The sequence below is a fragment of the Carassius gibelio genome, chromosome A21, assembly GCF_023724105.1.
Source record: "Carassius gibelio isolate Cgi1373 ecotype wild population from Czech Republic chromosome A21, carGib1.2-hapl.c, whole genome shotgun sequence".
NCBI classification, from domain to species: Eukaryota; Metazoa; Chordata; class Actinopteri; order Cypriniformes; family Cyprinidae; genus Carassius; species Carassius gibelio.
Genome location: NC_068391.1, coordinates 11739441 through 11759796, shown reverse-complemented (window position 1 = coordinate 11759796; position 20356 = coordinate 11739441). Strand labels below are relative to the sequence as shown.

The window sequence follows — 20356 nt, the reverse complement described above, 5'->3', positions numbered from 1 at the left end:
TATATATATATAATAGTTTGTGATCGGTAAGATTTTGAAAAGTCTCAGGCTCATCATTTATTTGATCTAAAAACAGTAATATTGCAAAATATTATTACAATTTAAAATATCTGTTTTTAGTTTTAATATATTTTTTTTATATTTATTTATCTGATGGCAAAGATGTCACATGGTCCTGCAGAAATCATTCTAATATTCTGATTTGATGGTTTTTTCTTATTATATTATTGTGCTGCTTAATTTACCATGACACATATTTTCATGATTCTTTGATGAATAGAAAGTTTAGAAATCTTTTGTAATATAAATAACCTCTTTACAATGACTTTTTAATACCAATTTAATATGCCCATACTGTTAATAACACTAGTATTATTTAAATTTTACTAAGCCCAAACTTCTCAATATTAGTATGTTACAGTTTCCAATAATATGTAATGATCAATATACATTTCTGAAGAAAAAAAAATCTCACTGTCCCCAACCTTTTGAACAGTGTAGTTTTATATACAATTTATACTGTTGTGCAAATCTAACTTCAAGCATTTACACACAAGACTTTAGAAGAAAGGTTTTTAAGATCATCAGAGACATAAGTTCAGTCAAGTGAGTCCAGGCTTTTGGATTTTGTACGATACACTTGACACTTGAACACCGAAAGGTGCACAGAAAGTGTCAAACTGCTCTTTATTATTGTCATCTCTTTGATCACTGGAGGGTGTGAGACGGTAGGAGGCAGGGAGATTTGCAGACAGGATGACAGGGGCTGGTACTGCCGAGCTGCAGGACAGTACGGCACCCTGGTAGAAATAGTGTTAGAGTCCGTTTATCATCACACTCGCGGTCAGACACCCGGCAGATGACCGCTGCTTGCTGTAAATCCATCACCCGTGGCTTACTGCGGCCACTGCACTGGACCACGTTCAACACGTGTCACTGAAAACCTGGGCTATTTCACAACCAGCCAGGTTTGAGGCTGTGCAAGACACAGCGGTTATGACGAATTCCAACGCTATATCACATTTAATAGACCACTTTTATCGATCTCCCAAAGCTACTTTTAGCAATTACCAAATATTCTATATTCTATTCATACATGCAGATTCAAATAAGCTTGTGTATCTGATATGTTGAACAGATTAGTAATTCGTCTTAGCATTGACATTGATTAAATAAATCGTGTTAAACCTTCTTAAAAGATTAGCAGGCATTCCATTATGAGCAAAAATAGATAGGCATCAAAGGGAATCCACAACAGTAAACAAACATTTTACCATTTTAAAAAAAGGAATGAGCAAACACGACCCTCGAATTACCTTCCCGCTGCAGATCTCTTTTATAGTGGCAGTTTGTCATTTGGTGGAACAGTATAATTTATTTTCATCCCCCCGGTGTGTTTCCCAGTAATGGCTTTGCATAGAGACCGTTTCTGCATATGCCCAGAGGGGAAAAGCTCACAGACGTGCATGCACGTATAAACTCTGTATTTCTTTGTTCTTTACTCACTCACACCGAATAACACCACACAGCCTGATTTTCAAATGTGGAACATGTAAACATCAAGCCTTGTTCAGTGCATTCATCATTTGCATGCATCTTATATCCCGAGTACAAATTAGTTGCCGAGCACGGAGCGTGTCATTAAAATTCAATGGTTTTGTGCTAGATATATTTATCCTGCATCTTATGCATTAGATGAATTTGTAGATGTGTAAAGATTATTCAGATGTAGTTATATGAGTGCACAGATTTGAGTGCAGGCAACCGTGATGGGTTAGTAGCACAGAGTGACCCCTACTGGCCATTGCACAATATCACAATCCTGTCCGGCACTCACATGTGGCGTATGAGGGACAATGAACTGACACCCTTGGCAACCGTTCGCCCGGTTGCCACGGCCAAGCAAGCAATTCGGAAGCCAGCTGTACTGCAGGAGCTGTTCCTTCTCATTTGCAGTTCATTTATCTCCCATCTCCGCAAGCCTCGCCAACACACACACACACACATACACACAGAAGCTCCCACTGGTAACCTCATCTCCATTGTGCCCAATCAACTGTGGAAAGTAAATGGCATCTCTCTCCCCCTTTTATTCATTCAAAATAACTCGCACATGCACACGGCAAAGCCGCGGCCGTCCTTCATACAAAACAACAGATGTAGAGACACAAGCTCATATACACACATACAATTGAACACGCCGCTGATGCTCATGTCAGTAAAATGTATTGTCAGATGTAGCCTGCAATGAGTAAATTACATGCATTACTAAAGCTGCGTACGACTGTCGCTTTGCTTGCACATTGATGTGATGACTGTTCCATATCGATTGTTATATTTAAAATGAGCAGCTGTGTTTAATGAATGCATGTGTAAGAGAAACACTTGTGTGCATTTAAAAAATAAATGTAAGAGCCCCCAAGCCAAAAGCTTTGTTTAGCCAGCCAGCAAAATGTTTTTATTTTTTGATGCATCTGACGTCTGACTCAAATTTTTGTAGTAGAAAATTATAACATTATGTATATTTGTGTACTGTTATTTTATATATATATATATATATATATATATATATATATATATATATATATATGTATATGTATGTGTGTGTGTATATATATATATGTGTGTGTATATATATATGTGTGTGTGTGTAAATAGCTTATTTGTCTGCTTATGTTTTTTTTAGTTGACATTTATTTTATTATGTATTGATCATGTTATTATATAATGTATTTTAGAGTATTTTTATTAATACATTAATATATTTTCAGAGAATATATATTTTCTTACATATTCACAATTTATTTTTGTCTGTAAAACTAATTTCAGACATTTAAGCATTTACATTTTACATTTAAGGTCATGAGAAATATATTTGTAGTCTGAACTGCAAAAACACATGAAAGAAATGTTTATAACTCTATATGTGGTTTGAAATTCAAAATCGAGATTTTTTTTTTAGTGTTTCAGTCACATAGTAGTTGAATTCACAAATGTGTTGTGCATGTAACATCACACAAAGCTGAGTGGTTTTCTAGTTCAGATGGTAAATGGATGAATGAGTGAGCTGTTTCGGACATGACACATGCATGAATGTGTAAATACAGTAATGCCCGTCCTGTCAGATGCCTTGATGAGTTGAGCATCCCAGAGAGATGTCTTGATGGACATCAGCAGAGGCGTGACTTCCAGTCTTCAGTCCTGTTTGACAGCTACTCTCTTCTGTCGGCGTCCTGCTGATGCTTAAGTCATTACTATGGCAACCCGTGTGGATATAGCAGATATCGACTACACTGTCTGAACAAACACCTCTGATTTCATCACTTGCACTATGACAGCACGGACACTAAAGAGAATCAAATAAGATTGATGTGCACAGTGAACACGAGATCACGCCCGAGTCGGACAAATCCAGATTTCTGCATGCACGTCGTCTGCTTGGGAGAGCAGATGAGCTTTAGTTATTATGGGACTCATCAGCACTGTAAACTTGAGAGCTCCAGACATCCTCCAGACACTCTCGCCTCCTTGGTATGAATCGTCCGTATCTCATTCCCTGCACTAATTCCAATTTAATTGCCAGTGGCCTGAAGCCTCCTCAATAGGAGTAACAAATGGTTTGATTTTGTAGACTTCATCAGACTGCATTTTAAATGCGACACTCACCCCGCGCGAATGCCAATGAAGCAGAGGAGAGGCTGCCTGTTTACTAATTATCCTTTTTCTTACTGGGAGCCGCACTGCAAGGGTTGTCTGATTAAATCGGATTTGTGGGATGGGGGGAAAAGCAAGCACGGTCCTCTGCTTTGTAAACGATCCTCATCCAAGGCGAGGGCCAGCCGTGCACTGTAAATTCTGCTCTCTTAAAGGGACACTGTCTTTTGTAGACCTAACACAGGGGTGGGTCAACTCATAAATCCCCCCCCCCCACTTACCCTCCTGGCGTTAGTGTTTATGATCTCTTATCACTTCATCCATCAGGGCAGTAGGATGATTGAAACAGCGAGCAGACACAGGTCATGATTTATATTGTACTCCTGCATTACCAGCGTATGTTACTTCTGTTTAACGATATAAAGCTGCTTTGACAGTCTGCATTGTTTAAAGCGCTATATAAATAAAGGTTATTTGACTATAGGCTATGCACGTTGCAAGTAATGTAGTTATTGTGATTTCTTTTGGCCAGAATTATCATGTAGTGAAAACCTGTTATCTTGGCAGCCCTGATGTTCATTTTAAGTATCTTATAGTAACCATGATGAAAAATCGTTTAAAACTTAAGGATGTTTCAAAGTAATTGAGGATTACTAACTCAAACTTTGAACTTTCCTGTAATCGTCAGGAGTGAATCGGTGCTGTAGAACCATGCTCATTTTACCGAATCCTCTTTGCAGTCACGTCGAGCTAGTGTTGAAAGCTTACTTAATTATGAAGAATCTGCCTCCACCACCTGTCAAAGTCAATAGGGCCAATTTCTTCCATGTGGGTTTGTGAGTGATGGAGACATTTTCTCTGTCTAAATGGACACTGGAGAAACCATATGGATCCATGACATTATCTTGAGGTAATTAATATGGCTTCTACAATGACATCTGGTGGCATTAATCTATCTGAGAACGCGGCATCTCACCGCAGCCGCCTGACACGAAAGTGAATTATCTGTAACTATTATTGGTGCAAAGTCTGGAAAGGTACCAGCCCCAGAATGAGAAGCAATCTTTTCAACGGTTTAACGCAGGTTGCGGCGTCCTCATTCTTTCCCTTCCAAGCGACAGTTTAAGGCTTTTAAATGCAGTCTGCCATTGTAATTCTCGTTTTAAAAAACCACCACTTGAGATGAAAACCTGTTAAATCAAATAGCGTATTTTACACGTCCCCCTGTCGGGTGTCATGTATTTCTAAGGCAGACCTTCGGAGACCAATGACACTTTGATAGTAACACACATAATGTTATTTTGTTTCTCCCCCTCTCTCGCTGTCTCCCGTCTCACCATCTCTCCTCCTGTTAGATCAATAAACAATTCATTGAAGCTCTTTTCTTTGCTTTTCTTGTCAGAGGCACAGAGGCATTTTGAATGCATTAAGGCAGTGCTCTGTGCTGTCACACGCTCTATATTCCAGACCAAAGCTGTCAGTCGCTGCCCTCCCTCCCTCCCTCCCTCTCTCAGCAGCCCCCTCCGAAAGCCTTGGGCTCCTCTAATGCCACATTATGCCCAGCCACTCTCCCGGATTACATGGATGTGCAATCCTCCTGTAGTCTGGGCTCATTAGGTGTCAGCCGGAGTGAGCTAGAGAGCGAGCGAGTGAATACCCTGGCCAGACATATCTCATCACACGCACACACGGCTGCCGGAACAGCTTGTACCTGTTGACTTCCCAGCAGCCTGTAGCATTCTGTCATAAAAACACTCATGTAACATCTCTTTATCTATCTGTCTCTCTCTTCCTGACTAAAAATCTCATTCGGGGAGGAAAAAGACAGGGGAGATATGAAGCCAGGCGAGGGAGAACCATTTCTCTCCAATCGCTCGGAGTGCAAGACCCCTTGTTGTTTGGATTTCATTCAGCATCACATTACCGTGGAAATGAATGGGTCAGAAAGCCTTTAGATGTGGCTTTACCCTTCAGACCTAGAGCCCTTTGGTAATGCGCTCCTATAATGCTTACATTTATGCATCACAATATAATTAAGATGCAGTCCCCATGAAAATCATTACACCGCTAGAAGGGGTTCTCGTGACTAATGTTCTCAGTATGTCGTGCTATACACAGATATGCTTGCTTGCGAGCACAGTAGGAATTAGTAAATTTCTCTTGATGGCCCAGTATCACACTGAGTCAAAGTTCTGTGTTTTGCACATTATACTAATTGTGGGACTAAATATTTGGGCTTTCTTTTGAGGCTACGCACACCCCCCATGTTGGTTGGTAGTTTTGGAACCAGTTTGACCATATTGTCTCGCCCTCCTGAGCCCCTGCTAGCACCCATTGTCCCCAGGCTCAGCAGGGCTGCCAAGGCCCCTTCTGCCCCGGAGCACGCGGGTAGCCCTGCCCCCCACCTGGCCCAAACAGCTGTCCCAATGAGCCCTCGCTCTCCTCCCAAACTTGAGGATCGTGATTGTTGGTGTGGTTAAACATATAGGCCTATATTAACTACATGATGTAAATATTATTTGAAATATTACTGTATATTAGTGATTTTTTTTTCTGGTGACTTATTCCTTAAGTTACAGAATTACACCAGTCACCTTACTTCAAGTGAGTAAGTGACTGAATCATTTATTCAAACATTTAATACAAAAACATTTATTTATTCAGGAATGAAACAAGCGGGTCTTTGTAATTTTAATAAAACTGATTTGTTCAAAACACTGATTTAAACATGAGCAATATGTGACTGTCTTTGAATGAGCCCTTGAAATATAAACTCAACTGATTCAGTCCAACAGACGGATTCATTTGATGAATGAAAATATGATTACATGAGTCATTTAAATCGATTCCTCAACTGATTTGTTCAAACAGACTGATTCGTTAAACACAATCACAGATAGTGGTTTTAATTTGATTGGCCACTGTTTTATTAAGTGGAATAAAAATTGACATTGACGAAAATTGACATTGACAAAAAGTGACACATTAGATCAGATACATCAGCTCAAACACTAAAGGCCCATTCACACCAAGAACGATAACTATAAAGATAACAATATAACGATATTAGCGTCCACACCAGCGAACGATATTGTCTGTGTATTCTTAGCGGACGCGCGTCTGCTGCTTTAAATTCTCGAGCTCATTATAGCAGGATTGATTCTGATTGGTTGGCAATGTTTTTATCGTTCATCAGGAAAAAAAATCGTTCTGAAAGTGATTCCAACGATATCGTTTCTCTGTGCCTTTATCGTTATAGTTGTGGTGTGGACTCCGCTATTCTTTAATATTGAGAACGATTTTTAGAACTATATCTTTATCGTTATCTTTATCTTTATAGTTATCGTGCTTGATGTGAATGGGCCTTAACACTGCGTACTCATCTAGGTAAAACATTCCAAGTGGAGCTTTAGGACAGGTGTGTCATATTTCCTAGCTCTTCGCTGAGCAACAGGTGACATCACACCTCACGGCTGTGGTGACTGACAGAACAGCAGGAGTTTGTATTCAGTCAGCGCTGGCGAATTGAAATTCAAGCTAATTGACTTTGGTCTCACCAGCTTAGAACAACACGTGCTCTCCATGTGGGGTTTCTCAGCTCAAGCATCAGCCCTGTGGGAAATGCAGTTACCTTGTCTAACTCTCACATTAAGTTTTAATCACAGCCCTGTTCAGTTTTTTTGTGTAAAAAACAGTATTGCATTCATAATGTACTGCATTATCTTCTAGCATGTTTAAGCGTTTAAAATGTACAGTCTATCTCTTCTTGGAAAATTCATTTTGAGGATTCAAAAATGTTGATGGTTCAATCCTGCACACATTTTTGTCCAATCAGATGAACCCTAGAATAAGAATGTCCCTCCCACACAACCAATTATTAATGGCTATAATGTAACCAAAGACTTGCTGTATGTCCTCCTAAGACTTCCTATTCCTATTAGACATGGATTTCTGGTATTGCCAGAAGTTGTCTTCTGTGCCAGGGATTGTGTGGCCACAACCATCCTGGAGTTTGAAAAGTGTTTGCAGTGATGAACACATGCGGAACACCCTTAATACCTAAACAGTGTGGCACTCTCGCTAAGTAATAGCCACTGCTTCTTCAGGGCCATTAACTTAACACTGCGATGGAGCCAAGAGGCCCTTATAAATAGACACAGGAGTGGAGGTAAATTATGCCAAAACTCAGGCAGCAGCAGCCAAAGCCAGTCCTCTATCCAGGTGTCACTTTGTCCAACTCAATTTTGTACTGTAATAGAGGCGAGTGGGTTAGCCACTTCTCTCTCTCTCTCTCTCGATCTCGACTTCTTTTTCTCTGCCTTACCCTTCAGTACCTCACAGAAGAGTTTCTCCCAGCTAGGCCATTTACTTGTGATGCTCTTTACTTCACACCGAGGAACACTTAATTCCAGCTAACACCAATCACATGGACACTGCACTTCCCTTCATGGCTCCCGCTTTATCAGCTGTCCCCCTGCCCTTCTCCTGTTCCCAAAATAGTGTTTTTTCCTCAGTAGAAGCGTTCTTACCACCTGAGAAATACAGTGCATTAGGAACTGTAAGATGTGTTAATACTGTTAAAAAAATCCTTCAAACAAAGCTTGAAATTATTCAGATACTGTCTGGAAAATATTCTCTTTGTAAGTATGCTAAGTGTAATGAAATTGAAATTGATCCAAAATATGGCCAAATGTTAAGCTATTAAAAAAAGGCCGGGTCCACAGTGCATGGTCCCTGATTGGGCTCTTCTGTGAGGGGAACACTTGAAATGAAAAGTGGGTAAATTATCTTCATTAAATCTATCAGTCATCACCAATACTGTGGGATTTGAAGAGCCATCACAGAGCAGCACTGGTGATGTGGCTTAGTCTTTCCCTCCACCCCATCCAGACTCTTGAGCTCCCTGGGTCAGAGTCCACCTAACCTCTCGCATTCCTCAGAGCCTTTCCTCCCTACCCCCTGACTTTCATCTCCCTACACCCGCCCCTTTAAATTGAGCTTTTTAAGTTTTGTTACAGCCTTTAGTTTTGCAATGAACCTTCCTGAAGCAAACTTGCATTTCACATCCCCAAACTTCGTTGGGATTTCGTTCCATAATCAATGCCCCTCCTTCCTTTTTTTATCGATAAACCGAGAGACGCAAAGAGTCATTAAAGATGGAGACAGCGAGTGGGGGAGGGAGAGGGCAGGGCCCAGAGAAAGCCAGAAGGAAGGCTTGTCAGTATTTATTTACAGAGAAGAAACAATTCAGCGGCACTGCCTGAGATTTAAGAACAGAAATAGTCGTTTCTCTGGCTCGCCTCGAACTCCTCTCATCCTCTCAATCGCTCTCGTTTTTTCTCCAGCAAATGCTGATTGATCGAGCTTTATGAACATGAGACTGGGCCCTCATAGATTTTTAAATTAGTGGCAGCTTTGCCCCAAAGATGTGTTATCGACTCATGAAATAAAGCGGAGCTTAAAACACTCCTACTTTCCCCAGAGTTTTCTAGAGCTTGATAATTGAAAAAAAAAAAAAAAAAGTGGGAGTCTTTGTATCAGAGTAAAGCAAAAGAGAAGGAAAAAAATTGCTCACTTTGCACCTTTATCTTTTTAAACACCCAGATGTGAGTCTCTGAGATTTCAATGATTTGCTAATATTCGTTCCAGCCATCTAACCACTAGTTGTTTGTCATTTCCTTCATCTGTCCGCTGAACTTGTGGCACATTATTATATGTTCATCTCACCCTGTAGTACTGAATTAGATTCTCCTATTGATCCTCTGATTGTCCAGTTTTTGCACTGATCATGTGATTCACAAGAACCTGTAATTGGCCAACTAAATTGTAAAAAGAATGATTTTCTTTCAATAAGATGTCAGGCAGATAACAGGCCTGCTCCAAAAGCCAATGCGGCTGTGTTTAGTTAGTTGTGAGACTTTTACATACATACTGTAAATGAAATCGTACACTCGTGCTAACATCTCGCTCTTTCTGTTCTCAGGTTCAGATATGGCCATCTTCTGTTTGCTGTGTGGGAAGCGCTTCCAGACGCAGACGGCTCTACAGCAGCACATGGAGGTCCACGCAGGCGTGCGCAGCTACATCTGCAGCGAGTGCAACCGCACATTTCCCAGCCACACCGCACTCAAGCGCCATCTCCGCTCACATACAGGTCTCCCAATCAGCTCTTTACTACTTAAGTTTGTCTGACATACTAATTTGATGCTTTGAAGTTTTATGCACATCCGTCAAGCTGAAAGATTATTTTAAACACACTGAGAAGTGATTCACCCTGTAGGGTGTTTAAATCAGGATCCTGGTACAGTCATTATATTGGCTTTTTTTCCCTACCCATCATTCACCTTCTGGATGGAATGAAGATAGCAGGCTGAAGTGACATGTCATTTAGTGAAAGGCCAAAGCACTGTGATGGCTTGTGACAGCACAGATATCGGCCTCCCCAGTCGGGCTAGTCCTGCTATACTGCGGCTCCATCCCCATGTGTCCAGACGCGTGGCTGAGCAGATGCGACGACTCGTGGAACAGTATACATTACTGTCTCCCAATATGAGACGCTGGAAATGAATCCCATTTTCTCAAGAAAGCCTTTTCTCCCCATCGTCTCTGACCTTAAATAACAGCCGAACGTGTCAGAGTTGCTTTACTCGGTGGCGGCAGGGATGAATATTTGAAGCGAAAGCGGGAGATGAGCAAAGCCTGCCTGTTTATAGGCTGCCTGGCCTTTATTGGGCAGCTGATGGTACAAGGCAGCCGAGCGCTTACTGTACTCGCTTGTCCTCACCAGACCGTACATCGGAGCTGACGCTCCCGCCTGCATGCATAAACGTCAACGGTCTGCTTCGCTACAGACACGGTGGAGGGAGAGAAAGGGTTGTGACGCAGCGTTGCTCTAGTTTGAACCCAATTCTCTGTAGGCGCGTATTAAATTACAATGAGCGCTAGCAAGCACCCGTTTAATGTGATGTGGGGGCTTTTGTCAAGGAGCAGAAAGGGAAAAACTGCTTTTGGCACTTGCAAAAAACACTGAAAATATATATATTTTTTAAGAGGACAAAAAAGACGACTAATTGCTTGCGTTTAATTCTGCTTTGATCTTCTTAATCTCATTCACAGTGTGTTTTTTTAGTCGCTGATGTGATAAGCACTCGGATATTCAGAGAGATGTGTTTCCCAACCTTTTTTTATCTTACGTACTCCCACAACCCTGTCAATAGTGCTCCAGTAGCCTTTTATCAACACCACACCAGAAACCTTTTCCTTGAATTTGTGTATGTTAATGTAAAATCACCATTATAACACTGATTTACTTTAAAACAATCACTACTGTGTTTGACTCACTAGGTGGTTTATATATTTAAAAAACAGTGTTTGCCTTTCAATCATAGACTTTCTCAAAGAATTGTCAGCTAATTTATTTGCATATTGATGTTTAACATACATTTAAGTGGTGTGAGTGTGTGTCTAATATAAATATATATATACATTTTACAGAACCTTAACATTTGCTTGTATAAGTTAAATCAAATAACTTCAGTTATATCGGTAAGTGAAATCAAAGTATTTTCAGGTATTCTCTTATGAACACTTTAATCACTACTTTGTAGAAACAGTGGAGCAATGACTTAACGCATGCCTGTTTTCTCTGTGTGTGTGTTTGGTGCCCACTCAGAAATAACTTAAATGAGTGATTATGGGCCCACACAGTCATTACTCAGTAATTCAAGCCCAAGCTCAAATTTGATTTCAGTCATACCTCTTCCTAAATGCTGATGCCAAACCAATTTTGACAGGATTTCAGAGAATGATTACATGCATTTCTGCTGATTTTATAAAGGAATTTCTGTTCTTGAATGCACTTGCTTGTGTACTTTTGCAGGCGCGTGCAGTGTGAGTGAACGCTGGCATCCATTAGGGCTGATGATCATGGCAGCCCCCTCACTCCCCCCTCCATTCCACACACTGCTGGCCATGCCTCGTTAATATTCCGTTGTTGTTCTGTGCTTGTGTTTTATTCGGAGCCCATTTTCCATCTGCGGCGGGTGTTTTGTGTTCGCAGCTGTGTTTGATAGCGCAGCCCAGTTGAGACCCTGGCAGTGATGGATACTTGATTTACACTGCTTAGTGCTAAATGAACTCGGCCCCTGCCTTACATAAGCCTCGGCCCTGCCAGGCGCCAGGCGGTGCCCACAGACCCGGGCCAGGTACGCCACCGCAGCAGACGCCTGGGGCAGGGGGACGCAGGTGGCAGCCCCCGAGCATCCCAAATGTCTTTTCCACCCTCTTTGTGCCTGGCAGCCACCAGACTTACAGAAAGGAACCAAGGAACACGCAGTCGGTGACAGCATCTTGATCTATCACCTTGTATCTTTACTGCCTCAAAGCTTAATGTATTCCAAACAAAGCAAGGCCGGCAAACAGAATTTGTTAAGCAAATTTCCTTCCGTTTATAGCAGCGACATGCTGGATTTACATAACAGGTAGCCTGAAAAAATACCAGGCGAGTATTACGATATGAATGTGTGCCGTGTGGTATCAGGAGAGAGCTGTCACAAATTATTTTGTCAAATAAAGATTAAAGATGCTTTAACTGAGGGTAGAAACTAGCCTGCGGATTTAACTCGTGGCCAGTTTTCTGGAAACTAGTACAGATGTCTTCGATTTAAGCGCCAGCTTAAGCTCAATTAAAGTCAGGTGAATTTTGCGCGATTGCTATTCTCGTTGCGTGCCGGAGAGCAGTCGGGGAGCGTGATGGATTGTGATCTCTTCTGTGGAGGAGGCGTTTTGAAGCTGTACATTTCTTATAGCGACTCATAACTTCATGCACACAAATAAATACTGTCACTTTTATTGATTTACGAAATGTATGGGTTCTTTTTTTACTGTTTTGTGTCATCTCCCCCTACTTTTCTTCTCTCCTATTACTGGTGAAGCGAAGGCGGTGGAGCCCAAGCAGCCGTGTAAATGTGAGGCGTTTAGCTGCGTCTCGCCACAAAACGTGCCTGAGGAAATTGACATTGTCTGGTAACTGGAGGCGGCGAGAGTCTGAGCATGACAGTACATAACGAGAAATGCAATTTATTCCCAGGCACGGTGCCGCTCGGACAGCCAGATAATGAAACGCATAGGTCATAGACAATGACTTAAACCCTCCGCACAGAAGTGAAATGCATTAAATGTGAGGAACATTACACGCCTGGTGGAGACGTGCATCTGTACGGAGAGAGGGTGATATATGGTTAGCTGATAGTGAGGCGCAAAAACGCAATTAGTGCAGAGAGCAGAAAAAGAAAAACCCCCGCATATCATAATATCACTGATTACTGACCTCTGAATATCCATTACAGTGCAAGGAGACAGGAAGATATAGATGACAATGACCTATAACAAACAACTGATGATATTGGACTTATAATTGATGTATTGAGAGCTCGTAATGGCTTGATTTCAAATAATATTGTAAGCCAGCTGTTTAATGCTTTGTGTGAGAAAGAAATATCACTTGGGTTATTGTCCATCATTGTTGTTTTTCTAACCGCATTTTTTTCTTTATAGGACTTTTCTCCTGTTATCTTTTGTTTTACAGCCTTACAGTGTTTAGTTTATTGAAATTAAAGGTGTTGTGGTTGTAAAATTCATCCTTCTATACTTTTTACATTTTGATTTGCAATGATGCACCAACTTTTCATTTGATTAGTCAGTTCGGTGCAAAAACTGTATTTATGGCTCTGTTAACTATGTTGATCTATTTTAAACACAGTTCTGTTTGTTCGAGTATCACAACACTGCAACATTGTTATTTTGTGTCATTAAAGGTACAAAAATGACACCTTAATTAAGTGGTAATATAAGGTGCACATATTATATAAAATGTATGTCTGGTGCAAGTCCATCCATTCATCTACTTGCTTACGATTAGCATTAACTTGCATATACTACATATACTGACCGAAAGCTCTGTCCAGCAGGTGACCATCCGTTTGAGTGTGAGTTCTGCGGCAGCTGCTTCCGAGACGAGAGCACGCTGAAAGGACACAAGCGCATCCACACTGGAGAGAAACCCTATGAATGTAACGGCTGCGGCAAGAAGTTCAGCCTCAAACACCAGCTAGAGACCCACTACCGTGTCCATACAGGTACTGTACACTTCTTCCTGTTTTATCAAACCATGGTGAATGGGAATACGGATAGCTTTCTTTGGGTATTATAGTCCTCGTTGGTTTATTGTACTACTTTCCCAGCATCAGTGAGGATTTTGATCCAGTAAAATGCGCTACTTAAATCACGTTAAGCACTACGGTGGTATGCAGCAGCTTTCTGTTATCCATGTCAGCAGGCGAGCATCACATCAGATCTTTAAATCACAGCTAGTGCCAGTGCCAGCGCAGGGCATGCCTCTGTTTGGCTTCAGACCTGTGCAAAAAGCCCCTTTCCTCTTGTTAAAGTGATATCTGATTGATTCCTACATCTTGGTACTCTGTAAAGCCCACACCAAAGTGCAGGCCGTTTTCAGTGCTTTCAGCTTGCTCTTTGACAAGGGGATTAGTGCTGTACTGTAGAGACCAGATCTCTCGGACGCACATGACGGACACCCTCCTCTCTGCCATTCAAGAAGCGATGCCGTTAAGCCAAACTATCAAGAAGGTCTGTCAAATAATTGGCTTCTTTAGGTGCGTTGGGGATAGAGTAAAGCCTCTGTGGTGCGTGCAGAGCCCCCGAGATAACAAGAACAACGACAAGCTCACAGTCAAGGGCCACTGCATGCAAAAAGAGAGCCGCTTGATGAAGCATCGACATTGGCAGCACCGCTCCTGTCGATGACCAATCAATAACTCTGCTCCATTTGCAATTCATTATTGCCTGGTTATCTGAGGCTGCCCTGTTTACAGTGCAGTTAAAGTACACTGACCACACGTGCATGTATCACTGGAGTCTCGGCGGTTTAATGACTGCCTCATTAGGCCCTTTGCATACACAAACGCAGACAGACATGACATTGCTCGAACCGCCGAGGTCAAGGTTCCTCAATCCCTCTGTTAAACAAACAGAAGACCCGAGCAAACAACACAGAGTCTTTGCATTCCCAGGATGCCTTTACAAAACATGAGCATTCTTCAATCCTCAACTTATCAATGCTTTCCCTAGTGACATTTTTAAAGGTCAACATTTAGATTACTTATTTTCACCGTCAGAACAAATGTGCTGTGCTTTGCGTTAATGTCTCTTTAAGAGGTTTCTAAAAACATTCTGAACTAAGAAAAACATGTTATTTAACTGTTGCTAGTTTGACAAATGCAACACTGCTGTTCCATCATGATGGGGGTTTTTTTTAGATACACTCTGCTGCAGAATTGTACATTTGTCTGTTAGGAGACAACAGAGGAAAAAAATGTTGTATTTGCGACTTTACCAGTATTTGTCTTTTTTTTTTCTCTTATGGTTGTCAAGCCTACATTTATGTATGCAACATTCGTTTTTTTTGTACCACAGTTTTCGGTGTTGTTTTGCCATTTTAAAATGTGATTTTTTTTTTTAAACAAATGTACAATGGAGAAAGACGTGTATTATTATATGTATCCTTAATTTCTTTTGAACAAAGTATTTTTCCTATTTTTACCCAAAATAGAACGGATTGGCCTTAATGGAGTGCTATAATCACATGTAATTCATTTCATTCATACTGGACGCTAGAGGGCGCCCTTCTGCAGACACTCCACAGATACATCACAGAAGTAATAGAACTCATGAAGCCAGGAGATAGAAACATTTTGAATGATGAAGTATGACAGAAAACATTTGCATGTGGCAATATAGTTTGTTTTTTACAAGCCATCTCAGGTTTTTTCAAAATGATGAAGTATATTTATAATCCATTGCTAATCGACATTGCTAATCGACATCTTACATTAATAGAATATATTTTCCGCTTGATTCTGAAGCCAGATCAGAAAAGGAATTTATTTTAGACACTCGACAGAGCATGTTTAGAAATACCTCTCATTGCAAGTCATTACAAGGGAATATGTTTGAAGTGTGTTGCTTTTTCAAATGCATGTTATAAGCAGGACAAAATCTCATGACATGTCTTGCAAAGTCCTGACATTTTCTGTTCTCTATGCAGGTGAGAAGCCGTTTGAGTGCAAGCTCTGCCACCAGCGCTCCAGGGACTACTCGGCCATGATAAAACACCTGCGTACCCACAACGGAGCCTCACCGTACCAGTGCACCATCTGCCTGGAGTACTGCCCCAGCCTCTCCGCCATGCAGAAGCACATGAAGGGCCACAAGCCTGAAGACATCCCCCCGGACTGGAGGATAGAGAAGACTTACCTGTACCTCTGCTACGTCTGAAGGAGGGAGACGGTGGGGAGGGAGGGGAGCGGGAGCATAAGGGGTTAAAGCGCCTGGAAACACAGTCAGGAAATGGACACATTTGTCAGAGGGGCTGGGCAGGGCGGAATGGGAATGGACAGGAACTAACAAGGCAGAAATCTTACCCCGTCAGTATTGCAAAAAAAAAAAAAGCATCATGTTATAGCTGTATATCCGTTCTCAGCACGGATCATATGGGAAGTCCACTCTCTACATGTCAGATTACGTCCCAAACGTTAAATATGGTTTATCAGTCAATCAGCAATGATCTCTTCATAAGGATGCCCTCTTCTGGTACAAAAATAGTAATGTGAACGTGTGTGAGCTCGATGGCAGCAGAGATGTCGGTGCAAAAGCACTTGGATCCGTCAGTGGTAACGTGCCAGTCAGGTACTCCACAGCAAATATGAACCGTCATGTTCATCAGGGTCATTACTGCATCTGGGACGTAAGCTTCCTGCAGAACATGTTCACGATGCCCGGCTGACAGTCAGTGTGTTGATCCCTCCCATATGATTCACATTCACTAAGGGCTTATTGGTTTAGCCAGTGTACAAATCAGCTAAGCTCTCAGTACTCTGCTCATCAACGTCATTTCACTTTTTTCTCTCTCAGCATAGCTTCGTAGCACGCATTACAAGCTGACTTCACGACGACAGTTTTTGTTTGATTTTGATTTCTCAAGCGCCACATTTAGATTTTATTTTAAGCTGTATTATGCGCACACTGTACATGTTCACATTATCTTTCACTTATCAATTCAGAAAATCGCTTTGAAATGCATACAGAACACCCATGACACACTAGACATCTAATCAACTGTTTATGCTGTTGTTATAGAGACCAAAATAATGACTTACGCTGCTTTTGTCAGTGGCTTGCAGGCTGAGCGGCACTGTGACGTACAGGGCTCGTCCGCACGTATGCGTGTGTTCGTAGGTGGCCACGATGCTTGGCCTGTCCAGCCGGGAACGCTGGGATGAATGAACAGAGCAGATCAAATCTTTTGGTTTGGTTCCTTTTGCTTTGTCTGTGTTTCCTATTTTACCTTGATTTACTTCAGCACATCGTACTTGAATTACCTCGTTTTTTTGTGACCTCATGTGCTAGTGTTTTAATTTTTCCTTTGTATATTTGATTGTTGGCTTTGCGTTTGTCTTTCGAGCAGGGGAGATCTGAGGAAGCGCTTGCTTTTAAGTACTTAAGAAATTAAGTGCCATGGTGAAGAGAGATTATTTGTCTTTCATTCAGCGTTTGTTTAGTCTGTCTTTGCATTAATCTTACCAAACTTGGTATTATGTTTTTGTTTTGTTTGTTTTGTTTTACTAACCCTGCTTGTTGAAGAGCTTGTGGGTTTGGTCGTTTTTGTCAACTACCTCGAAGTTTTGTTTCTTTTTGTTGTGTTTCGTTTGCGAAAGCGGATTGTTGTTTTGCATTATTTCAGCTTCATCTCATGCTTTCAAGTATTGTATGTCGGAAGCGACGAATATGAAAGGTTAAGATTTGCTTATAGGAACGGTGAATAAAAAAAATACAAAATTAGACATAACTTTCCCTATCAGTCCCTCACCCCTGTAAATGTTACCTTAAGAGCAGAAAAGAGATTTCTGAAGCCTTAAGTTCGGGGTTGGAGTTCATCTGGGAGGTGTGTATGGAACAAGTGAAGTGTAGTACTTTAAAGTCTGAAAAAAAAAAACTTGAAAATATGTGAATAGAATTGTAGTTTTGTAATGTGAAAAAAGATGGTTCACAGAGTGTGAGCCAACAAGAACAGGTCATATGCAGCAGTGCATTGTGCGTTGGACAATTGGGACTGCAAGTTGTAATCAAAGATTAAATGAAGAAAAAAATAAACTAAAATCCTGTCAGTTGACATGTTTCTTTGTATGAGTGTAGTCCTGCGCAAGAGCCAACAGTGGCCATTTGATATATCAAATTTGTGATATTTTTGTATTAAGTGTAAGTCCCTTTTTCCATTTGTTGAGGTTACAGCGGGGCAAAACTTTGTAGTTCTTTTTTTATATCATTATTCTCTCATTTGAATCGTTTGCCTTGCTCCTCTTCTGTAATGTTGGACAGTGCGTGATCCTATAGTGGTAAATGTTGCTTTTTTGGATGTCAAAACATTGCAGGTGAAGGACTAAATCAGCCACATTCTCCTTTGTGAAAATAAACTAACAAAAAAAAAAAATGTGACGCCAATGATCAATACCATTGCACACGATATCTCAAAACAATCAATGTTGCCAACGTTTTGTTTTTTACTTGAAGTGACAAAAAAAATGAAGGGATGGGAAGACGCGTCAAATGAAACGTAACTGTCGTTTGTCTTGCCGTTGTTTTCTGGAAAACACTGTGAGTTCGGGCATATTTGCCTCCTGTGAGAATTTAAAAACTAGTAGCTCCATGGAAAAAAAAGGCTGAAATATATATTTTGTTCTGTAAATGGATGATATCGACGGAGTAAAACAGAGATTTGCAATATGTGGCAACTATACGAGATATTACGTCACATGTTAGTGTAACTTTTTGATTTTGTACTTTGCTTTGAGTGTTTTCACATAGTGTGTCTTTGTGTGTTTGAGACTGTGTGTGTGTGTGTGTGTGTGTGTGTGCGCGTGCGTGCATGAGAGAGCACGTTAGTGTCGAATGCACTAATATGAAAGTCATGTTCTATGCCATTTTTCTATCACCATGATTTAAAAAAAAGAAATGGCATTGATATAGTTCTTCCCTCAATGTTCTTCTGATGTTTTGGTAATATCTTTGTGCCTAAATGAAATTGTTCAACAAATTGTCCACCTATATCTGCTTAGTTTCTGTATTTTCAAGAAAATTATTGGTGTCTTCAGGGCTCCAGGGGTGCCATGATGATCTCAGATCGATTCACCTGAGACGTTTTTTTGTTGTAGTTTTAATGATGATAATTTGGTCTACTTTCAGTGGTTCCACTGATGACCGATCAGCATTGTAGTGTTTTATACACCGTTTTCTAAAAAAGACAAGCCAAACATTCCTGGGATCGGAATATGTGCGTTATTTCACAATGAATATCCTGCTTTGAGAGGGGAAAAAAATTACTGTTTGAGAATCAAACTTGCTTTCATTTCCACATTATTATTATTTTTTTGCCTCAGCAACAGGTTTGCTGATTAAACCTTTCAACCGTGTCCCTTTAACATTCGGCAGGTTGTTGATGCATTTGTACTGCCCCTACTAGACATGTTTATTTGTTGTTTAAAGTACTTATGGTAAAGAAACGGTAAGCCATGCGTCATCATTGCATCCCTGGAGTTGGCTCACTGTGTTCCAGTGTGGTGTTCTAGGAAGAGTAGCCATTTCATGCTGTGTTGCCATGCATGTGCCATTGAGGTCAAAACTAAACTGTTTGAGTAACAAAGCACCAAGACGTTGTCTTTTTTTTATTTTATATTAGCACTGAGGACCAATTGCCCTGTCGGACCAAGCATAACAAAGCTTTTTATGTAACAAAGCAGTTTCTCTCTACTGGATCCCCCTCTCCTTTCCTGGCGTGTCTGTATTTTTTTTTCTTCCCTTGTGACAGCACAAGTGCCAGTCCTGTTGCTCTTTAAGAATATAGTGTATTGTTTCTGGGATTTTTATTTTTGTTTGCTCTATTATTATTATTTGAATTGTTATAGTTACGTCTACCTCAGCACCTAATCTTAGCCTAATCTTAGAAGGTGCCAAATTTTTATTTTATTTTATTTTTTTCATTTGTTGTCAGTTGTACACACATTAATTTGCATTAGAGCTTTGCTACGGTCCTTTGTCTTTTCCAGCAACATGCTATTTTTTGTAGCACTACTTTCTGGATGTCGTGCTACAGATCTTGGCATCAGTTTCCTGATGTAGTCTTTCTTTTGGTGTAGGATCAGACACATCTCTTTGTAACATTTCAGTGTTCTCTGATGGAGTGTGAAAAAAAATAAAGAATTTAAAGAGACTGAATGCTGCAGGTTTTCTTCTCAGTGTTGTCACCAAGTAAAGTCTGTGCCTTTAATAGTGAAAGATATTTTTACATCCTACTAACAGTAGATTGTTTTTGTAGTGTTTTTGTTTGTTTGTTTATTTATGAGTCTCAAAATAACAATGTTCAGTTGTATTACTTAAATCTGCAGTTAGAAAAAAAAAAGAATAATAAAAACAATGGACTTAAGTTTGTCTGGCTTTTTTATGTGTTCAACTCACAGAAGTTAATGATCCTTCATACAAGAAATATTTGTCATTCATTCACCCTCATGAAGTTCCAAACCTGTATTATGGAACATAAAAGGAGTTTATGTTCCATATATATATATATATATAT

At 40.6% G+C, this 20356-nt stretch overlaps 1 protein-coding gene across 4 annotated transcripts in view; it reads left to right on the top strand.

The window, feature by feature from the left end:
• The window catches only part of LOC127941600 (zinc finger and BTB domain-containing protein 16-A), a 96868-nt gene extending 76662 nt beyond the window's left edge, over positions 1-20206 (top strand). For 2 of the 4 annotated variants that reach the window (XM_052536849.1, XM_052536850.1), the window contains exons 5-7: positions 9638-9808; positions 13623-13790; positions 15776-20206. In XM_052536849.1, the coding sequence (XP_052392809.1) occupies positions 9638-9808; positions 13623-13790; positions 15776-16005 (569 nt within the window). In that variant the 3' untranslated portion in view covers positions 16006-20206. Of the gene's footprint in view, positions 1-9637; positions 9809-13619; positions 13791-15775 lie in introns of all 4 variants that reach the window. The other 2 variants (XM_052536846.1, XM_052536848.1) reach the window with 1 other exon arrangement.
• The last annotated feature ends 150 nt before the right edge of the window (positions 20207-20356 follow it).